At 41.9% G+C, this 9,909-nt stretch overlaps 1 protein-coding gene across 1 annotated transcript in view; it reads left to right on the plus strand.

Moving 5' to 3' along the window:
- The window catches only part of LOC108937932 (teashirt homolog 3-like), a 34,589-nt gene extending 25,488 nt beyond the window's left edge, over positions 1–9,101 (plus strand). Inside the window, exon 3 of the mRNA XM_018758166.2 lies at positions 5,152–9,101. Within this exon, the coding sequence (XP_018613682.1) occupies positions 5,152–8,411 (3,260 nt within the window). The 3' untranslated portion in view covers positions 8,412–9,101. The remainder of the gene's footprint in view (positions 1–5,151) is intronic.
- The last annotated feature ends 808 nt before the right edge of the window (positions 9,102–9,909 follow it).

The raw sequence follows: 9,909 nt of genomic DNA on the forward strand, positions 1-9,909 counted from the left end.
GTCAGACCTGCTCACGCTGGACAAGGTGCTCATTTCCGGGCCGATTTCCTTGGCATCTCGCATGGCGAACATCTGGAGCCTAGGCGCTCCCGGTGTGAGCTGCACCTCTGAGGAGCGTCTTGTCTGGAACAGGATGGCATTTCAAACACAGTAAAGAAACAGGGATGACACTGCAATATGTATATGGCATAAATTCACATTTGCACTGTATCTGTGTGCGCATTTGTTTTTGCTTCCTACTTATTTTAATTATATTCACATTATCGTGCATTTATAGTCCTAAAAAAGGTTTGCTGTTCCACAGTGTATATGCCACTTGTTTTTAATTTTTAAACAGAAATCACACCTGTTTCCATAAAAAGTACTGCTGAATGTTTTAGCTTTTCCCCTATTTCAGTCGAAATGTTTGATAAGAAATTACTTGGATTAACACCTAAATCAAAAAAAAAAAAAAAAAATGAATTGCTTTGGTAATTTTTTAAACCGGCAAAGGACAGTAAAAATATATCTTGTATGTAATCTTATTTCTTTATTAAAATTCAATAAAAATGAAAAAAAATGATTAAAATAAAAGCAGCTTATTGCAGGAATAAATGGTAACACCCACATTATATTTAGTTTTATTCATAACAAGATAGTGGCATAGTTTTAATCTTAAACTTCCTTCTTCACATTACCGCACTTTACATTACTTTACAATCACATGTGTGTTTCGGTGTTATTTTCAGGTACTTTAATGCCATTTTCTAATGTTCCAAGCTAAATAAAAAAAAATCCCAGTGGTGAACAGTAATATTTCTAAGGGATTATTTTTCTCTAATGTTACAACAGCTGCTCTTGTTGATTTAAAATAATCCTGGATGAAACGTGTTTAGTGTCAGTAAAATGGAAGCATTTATGTAATTGAAAAGTCAGTGTGGAATAATATGTAGACTAGTGTGAAAATGTGGGAGTGTGGTACTGAAGTGGTCAGATCACTGCTTTTCAAGGCATCTTACTGACAGATAACAGATTAAAAAAATGTCAAAAGTAGTGGAAAATGGTTCATCCCTTGTTTTGTACTGATTTGTATTAATGTGGAGTTCTCTGAAAGATGTAAATAAAAATCTACAAATTAACTTACTGAGCAAACTGACTAAATCACTGGTCCATTGTAGGCTTTGGAAATGTATACGGCCAATTCACACTAAATGAATTAAATGAAGATCTTGGATAGATTACAAACCCATGCCGCCTGAACATTGCACATCCCTGGAGACATTTTTTTTTTAATGTATTTTCATGTTTTTTTTTTTATGTTCTCAATGCAGTTTCTGTGAAATATGTCAAAATTTAATTTTCGATATCAATATGGTTAACTTTTTAACTTTTACCAAAGTTCTTCTTCTCATTACTATTATTATTATTATCATTATTATTATTATTATTATAATAATAATAAGAAGAAGAAGAAGAACAACAAAAACAATAACAGGATCTGTAAACTACGCATTAAAACAAAAAATATGCATATAAGCAATACAATAATTATGGCTCGCTTAAGAATATATAATAGCTTCGTAAGGTATACAGTTTACCTCTGTAATTTTTTTAAAAGAACCTTCAATTCAATATTTTTATCGCTTGCTGAAATAAATGACAAATTTTGCAGCTCCAGATAAAGTAAAACTTGGTTAAGTGTGGATAATGTCGGCTGTGTTTGTTTTGTTTGCTCATTTGAGTGGTTTTTAGATGGTTTCACTCTTTGTTCACTCCATCAGTGCTCTCCAGATGATGAATTAAGGTCAAACTCTGCATTCTCCAGGTGCCAATTAATTCTTGGGTTATTTTAATTCACTTTTTTTTCAATTTCCCTTTCTAATCCTGCTCCCCCACTCCCCTTTCTAATTAACACCACACCTGCCTTCCACTTGCCATACTTCCACTTCAGTCCTGAGGATGGGAACTCGCAGTGTCCTCAACAAGAGGAGCACCTCACCTATCCATCTGAGACTGGATGCTCCCATGAAACATGCACATCTCTGTGGCATCGGCCCTTGTCCCCGGGTCCACATCTTCCTTGCCATACAGTTCAGCAGAGGTTCAGGCTGTGAGGGATCAGATGCCTCACACACACAGTTACACTCAGACTCAGATACATAGTGCCATGGCTCTTCACTTTCATTAAACTGTGCAGCCCTTTTTTTTACCACACATTGAGCAAGGATGCAGAAACCAGAACCATCAGCATCTAAAGCAGTGTGTATTAATGTCATTCTGTGCATTTTTTCATTTAACTTCTAACTTCATCTCAGCAAGGAAGGCAGAGAGGGAGAGGGATGTATTAGACCTTATATGAGCCTATGGATCCTTCAACCCCTCGATTTTTCTGTGATATTTCATGTATGTTTTTGAAAGCTGTCCAGGTGGTCATACCTGCTTCTTTACTTTTATGTGTGTGTTCATGTGTGAGCACTCACTGGTGGGTTTTAGCTACCTCCTTGCAGAGGTCATTGTTCTCTTAAACAGATGTCGATGTAGAGCAGATGGCTCTGTGTGTTTGTTGTGTGGGGGGGTAGGGGGGCTAGAGGCATGCGATCTGAGCAGGCTGCAGAGATCTGCAAGCTATTGTGCACCGTAATGAAACGCTGCCATTCTTCCCGTTGAAATCTGAGAGGTTGGCTCGACGTGTGGGAGAAAGGCCACTCATGCTTTCCATTCTGGACCCCTGGACTCAAGTGCACTCTTCCTCTGTTTGGTTCTTTCTGCACAATACATTTTATCTGTTCTGATTGTCACAGAGATGTTTTTTTTTTAATTTGCCGCAGCGCTGTAGGGCAGAGTCCTTGCATGTGTGTAATTGCCATGATGCAGCGACGCAATCATCCAAACATTCACCGGCATGGACAGCAACATGAAAATAGAATGAGCCTCTGCCACTGAAACAGTAATAATAACGGTCACCAATGTGTAGTCTGACAATGGCATCCGCCGAATCAACACTGTGGCCATGTGGCATGAGGTTTTCTGGGGCTTTATCGAGAAAGAGTGGAAAACGCAATTAAATTATGAACAAGCTATGCAGCTGAAGATTTTCATTACTCCTCATTACTGCCTTTATTGCTTACCTTAGGCAAAGTTTAAATTTTACTTTAAAGTGGGAGAACTAACCGGGAAGGGAATCGTTAAACTGGCATGACTCATGTGTTGCCACGCAGACTTGATCTTTTTCAGCCGTTGGGGAGCATTACAAGTCTACCCAGAGTGCTTTGCTGTAGTTGGTGATAGCATCGCGAGCAAAGGTTTGATTAGAGCACCGATGATGTGGTCAAAGGCCTTGTAACCCTTTGGCAAAGTACTTATCCTGAACTCCACATCTTACACATCATGAAGAAACAACTGCAAAGCTGTGAAAAAAAATTTAGTTTGAAAAAATTCTAATTCAAGGGATTTTGGATAAAGGAACATGTTGAGTAAAATTAAAAAAAAAAAAAATGCCCCTGCCTTAATTACACCAAAAACAAAGCTGGCTATCTTAGTTCAACACATTTTAACTTCTAAAATAATTGAGAAAAATTTATTCTTGTTAAGAGCATATTTCTGCATTTTTTGTAATTTCTCCATTTGAGCATTAACACAACCAGATTAGCTCCTTATATTGTAGCTTTGAAGGAAACAGCCCCGAAGTCCTGCTCTGAACCCCAACAGCACCACTAGCTTTCCTTTCTCTCTCAACGCTGCTACAGATGGCAATGCAGCATTTTTCTTTCATTTCCTGATGCTGTTTGCACCATCACTGCGGCAGCCCTTGCAAAAACAGCATTTGGTTTTCTGAGGGTGGAATTGCTCTTCTGTCCACTGCCCAGACACCTTTAGGATAGAATCTGAATGCTTAAGCAGAGCAGCTGGATCAGCTGGATGGTAGAAAATCCACATTTTTTGACGACTGGCATCATACTGACTATTGTCCTTTCAGAACCCAAATGTCTAAAATCAGATGATTCTTTCTTCCTAGCCCACACCAAGGACTGTTACACTTCAAAATGAGGCTGTGCGATTTCTCTTTATCCACTGATTTTATAGGTTAATACCAAATATTGCATAGTTTTGTCCACCTTCTCTAGATCTATGGTAAAGTGCATACATAAAATTTTTAAATGTCATTTATTGCTGTACTCAGTTTGTGTTTTTGATTTCAGGAGCCTCAAGATATGGAGACAGATGAGCAATGTGAAGAAAAATAATACAATTGGGTCCCAGTCAGAAGAACTGAGCTCACTTTCCAGTTTTACGCTTTAATTGCTTGTGTTTTTGTATAACTCAAGAAAGCTAAGATAAAATATTTTTAGTAGCTGGAGTTGTGTTCTTGTCTTTGTTTTATCATATTGCTTAATTATTAGCTTTAGCAGAACAGAATAAAAAATGTATTGATAAATGTTTATGGCCTGTTTTATGCTCATAATCTAAATAATTTGTTCACGCCACAACTGAAACTATCATTCTCCTCCAGTTTAGGCGACTGGCTTCGAAAGTACTAAAAGTGTATGGGGAAAAAAAATCTAATCTCTTATAATTGACATAAATGTATGTCATTTGGGGCGATTTGTTGTTCAAAATTTTATATACGTTCTTTTTATTTACGAGGAGACGAGCGTTGGGTCTGTAATGAGTGAAAACGCATGCTTAATTTAAATGGTGAATGTGTCTGCTTGGAAATGCATTAGGGCCTGGAGAAGCGTAAGACATATTAATTGACAGACAGGAACTGCTGTCTCAGAGGTTGATACAAGTAATTTATTACTTTAGAAATGAATGCCACCTCCAGAATGTGCTTCATTAATTTCAAATTTAGTTTTAATTTCAAGCTGTTGCCCCTTGAGAAGAATAAGTTGGCAAATTATGTTTGAAGAGAGATTTTTTTCCTCTTTCTGCAATAAAGAATAAAGAAGAGCGAAGCAGAAGTTTCTATTGTTCGTCAAGAGGAGCAGATAAGAGGAGAGTTGTTCAAAGGAAATTACACAAATAGTTTGAAATGATTTGAGCGTAATTTATTTATTTTCAGTCATGTTTGAATTAAACAGTGACTTCAGTAGAGTGTCGGCTGCAGATGTGGACCCTCTCACTGTGTGTGCTGGCCATTCCTGCTATCTAACCGAATTCTTGTTCCCACAGCATACGTTCCAGATGAGCTGAAAGAGGCAGCAATGTTGGATGATGACCTGGAGGAGGAGGACTCAGCCTTGGAGGAGGAACCTCCAGTCAAGTACCTTTGTACAGAGAAGGACTTCCTCAGCAAAGACCCAGCGCAGTACCACGATTCCCTGGCAGCGGATTTCTCCAGCCACGAGATGGACAGCGAATCCCACTTGAGTGAGTCCAGTGACCGCATGTCAGACTTTGAAAGTGTCTCTGTCAAGAACGAAGAGGAGACAGTCAAGGAACCGCTGACTGCAGGGGGCGCTGCCACCAGTGAGAGTGTCACCTTTGGTCCAGACAGTCTTGAACAGATGAAAGCCATCTACACCAGCTTTCTGACGAACTCCTACTGGTCATCACTGAACCTGAACCTTGCCCAGCCACCGACAGAGAAACAGCAGCACAGCAGCAGCAGCAGTAGTAGCAGCAGCAGTAGTAGCTGTGGTAGTGGGAGCTATGACTGGCATCAGTCAGCCGTGGCCAAGACGCTCCAACAGGTCTCCCAGACTCGTCTCCACCAGGAGCCCAGCCTTTTCAGCACTGTGCAGCTTTACCGGCAGAGCACCAAACTCTATGGCTCCATATTCACTGGTGCCAGCAAGTTCCGTTGCAAGGACTGCAGTGCCGCCTATGACACACTGGTGGAGCTTACAGTGCACATGAATGAGACAGGCCATTACCGTGATGACAACCACGAGACAGATGGCAGTGGCACCAAGCGCTGGTCCAAACCACGCAAGCGCTCTCTCTTGGAGATGGAGGGGAAGGAGGATGCCCAGAAGGTTCTAAAGTGTATGTACTGTGGCCACTCCTTTGAGTCCCTGCAGGACCTCAGCGTCCACATGATTAAGACAAAACACTACCAGAAAGTGCCTCTCAAGGAGCCTGTAACCCCTGTAGCAGCAAAAATGATCTCCTCCTCCAGGAAGAGGGCCCCTATTGAGTTAGACCTACCCAGTTCTCCAGACTCATCTGCAGGCACACCCAAAACAACCATGGGAGACACAAACGATTCCCTGCAAAAGGGCTCAAACCCTTACATTACCGCTAATAACCGGTATGGGCACCAGAATGGAGCTAGCTATGCCTGGCAGTTTGAGTCACGTAAGTCCCAGATTCTGAAATGCATGGAGTGTGGCAGTTCTCATAATACATTGCAGGAGCTGACGGCCCACATGATGGTGACAGGTCACTTCATTAAAGTCACCAACTCAGCCATCAAGAAAGGAAAGCCTGTTCTGGAAGCACCTACCACTCTTGCACCAGCCACCCCTGTGGAGGAGAAGGTGCAGTCAGTACCACTGGCTGCCACCGCTTTCTCCCCTCCGCCAACTGCCCCTCCATCCAGTATCTCCCCCAAGCTGTGCATGGAAATCAAAAAGGAGGAGAAAGAAGTGGAGTGCTCCAAAGAGGTCAGTAACAAAGACAAAAAACAGTCTGATGAAGATGAGGAAAAACTTGACATTGCCTCCAAATATCACTATCTGACTGAGGAAGACTTGGAGGAGAGTCCAAAAGAAGGGTTTGACATTTTAAAGTCACTGGAGAACACTGTCACTTCCGCCATCAACAAAGCACAGAACGGCACCCCCAGCTGGGGTGGATACCCAAGCATTCATGCTGCCTACCAGCTGCCCAACATTATGAAGCTCTCCCTGGGTGCTTCTGGGAAGAGCTCCCCGCTGAAGTACATGTTTACAGGAGGTGAAATTCTTTCTCCTACCAAAAGCCAACCGTTAGTCTCCCCACCAAGCAGCCAGACATCCCCCCTGCCAAAAAACAATTTCCATGCTATGGAAGAGTTAGTCAAGAAGGTCACAGAGAAAGTGGCAAAAGTAGAGGAGAAGTTGAAGGACCCTGAGAAGAAGCCCTCCCCTTTGAGAAGAGCCACACCCTCACCCTGCAGCAGTGAAGGAGGCGAATCAACTGGGGGTGACTCTCCTAAAGACAGGGCAAAAACCCCAGAGAGCGGCAGTAGCAACAAGAACCCCAGTGGTGATAGCCTAGCTAAAGAATCTCTGGAGAATGGGACTGACGCCTCAAGAATTCCCAGTTCTTCATTGTGTGGCAGCACCGCCATCATCACTGAACACCCTCCTGAACAACCTTTTGTTAACCCCCTAAGTGCGCTTCAGTCTGTGATGAACATCCACCTCGGCAAAGCAGCTAAACCGGCCTTGCCAGCATTGGATCCCATGAGCATGCTGTTCAAAATGAGCAACAGCCTGGCAGAGAAGGCTGCAGTGGCTACACCACCCATCCAAACCAAAAAAAACGAGCATTTGGACCGTTACTTCTACCACGTCAATAATGACCAGCCCATTGATTTGACAAAAGGCAAGAGTGACAAAAACTGCTCGTTGAGCTCGGCCCTCCTATTGCCCACATCAACATCAGCATCTGTCTCTCCCTCATCCACTGTGACAACGACTAAGACTTCTGCCATTGCATCATTTATGTCGAACTCCCCGCTGAGGGAGAATGCCCTGTCAGACATTTCTGACATGTTGAGGAACCTCACGGAGAGCCACAATTCCAAATCCTCCACGCCTACCAGTGTGTCTGAGAGGTCGGATGTGGACGGAGCAACCCTAGACGAATCAGAGGAGATTAGCCCAGCACAGAAGCGCAAGGGACGGCAATCCAACTGGAACCCCCAGCACTTGCTCATTCTGCAAGCCCAGTTTGCTGCCAGCTTAAGGCAGACATCTGATGGCAAGTATGTCATGTCAGACCTCAGCCCACAAGAGCGCATGCACATCTCCCGCTTCACAGGCCTCTCTATGACCACCATCAGCCACTGGCTAGCAAACGTCAAGTACCAGCTGAGAAGGACAGGCGGGACCAAGTTCCTCAAGAACCTGGACTCAGGCCAGCCAGTGTTCTTCTGCAATGACTGTGCCTCCCAGATTCGGACACCCTCGACATATATAAACCACCTGGAGTCACACTTAGGCTTCAGGCTGAGGGACCTGGCCAAGCTGTCAGGGGAGACACTGGGCAGTCAGGTAATGTGCCACTCCAAGGGCATGCCTGAGAAACTGTTCTCCACCCCATCCCCCTCGCCATCTCCTTCATCCTCCCCTGACGAGGAGGGCAGTGGTGCCTCTTACCAGTGCAAGTTGTGCAACCGGACTTTTGCAAGCAAGCATGCTGTCAAGCTGCACCTCAGCAAGACCCATGGGAAGTCCCCAGAGGACCACCTCCTGTATGTGTGCGAGATGGAGAAGCAGTAGCAGCACAGGACAGAGTTTGAGCAGTGACCAGACTCTTCTCTCCTGTGTTTTTAACAGATATTTGAACAAAATGAGAACATAAAAAGAATAAAGGAAAAAACAAGAGGCAAAAAAACTGCACAATGATGCCATTTAACTGCTGTTCACTTCTGGCACATGAACTTGGCTCAAAACCTTTCTTGTTTTGTTTTAGGTTGAAAAGGGTTTTTTTGTGGGGTTTTTTGTTTTGTTTGTTTTTTTTTTATTGTACAGCATTTAAAATAGAGGTGCTGCATAATCTACTATTGTTATTCGTAAAATATGAAGGTTTAAGAAAACATTTAAAATGAAGTTGTATATGTTTAAATTTTTGCATAAATTGAATCTAGTTCCTTTGCATCCCTTGGATGCCCTGAGCTGCATGCGTTAACGGACAATTTAGTTAAGCATTTGAATAACTAAATCTGGTGCACTTTCTTTTCCGTTTTTTTCACGTGACTGAAGAGTACTGGCGTCAGCATTGAAAATTTAACCCTCTGAGTACGGCCAAACTGCTTGATATGCAGACTTTACATCAAGGCGAAACATTTAAGATACATTTTCGCCAAACTATGGCATACAAAAATTGTAGGTGACATTCAATCATTGTACAGTTGTATATTGCAAATGTTTATGAATCCAAAACTGCAATTTTTTGTTCACCATTAAATCAGGGGCCTTTTATGAATTCAGGTCTGTGTAAAATTGTATATATAAATATATATATATATATATACCAGTTCCTGTCTAAATTATGCATCATTTTTATATTTTTAATTTAAAATGACTACGTACTGGTGCACAATATATGAAGACATTAATAAAATTGTTTTGCACAATAGTTTTATAAATATGCTATTTAATCAAATTATATCAAAAGAAAAAATCTCAAAAAACTTTTATTTCCACCTCGTGCTCAAAGGGTTAAACCTCTAGTACAGGATTGTACTGTATTTCTTGAACAACTAAAAAGAAAAGTTTGTAGAAAAGATGTTTCTTTATAAAGTTGAGGCATTCTGCCATGTGTTTATAAGCACTGCTGGTCACTTCATATTATAGAATGCCTTTTTTGATCAATAACTATATTTTGTTCTAATTACTCCCATAATTCTGTAGCTTTACCTTTTCGGAGTATGAAAGCTAACCACGGTTGCCGGCAAACTGATTGACAGGTCTGCTATATTTCCGGCAGTTAATTTGCAGCGATAACTGACAGCTGACAGCATTTGAGATCCTGTGTAAAATATTGGCATGTAAACAGCGCAGACGCAGTTCTGCACTCTGTGCCATTTCCTTTCTTGTTGACATTGACGCACCCCATTATATGACTTCATATAACCTTTTTTGTACTGCAGCATTAAAAAAAAAGTTTTTTTTGCAAAACTCTGATGTTTGTGGGTCTACAACTGTGTTGCCGCATTGTGGCAACTGATGAGAGCTGGCTCTGTCCCCACAGTGAGCAGAACTGTCAGGACCTCCC

Source organism: Scleropages formosus, chromosome 1, assembly GCF_900964775.1.
Source record: "Scleropages formosus chromosome 1, fSclFor1.1, whole genome shotgun sequence".
In the NCBI taxonomy this organism is placed as follows: Eukaryota; Metazoa; Chordata; class Actinopteri; order Osteoglossiformes; family Osteoglossidae; genus Scleropages; species Scleropages formosus.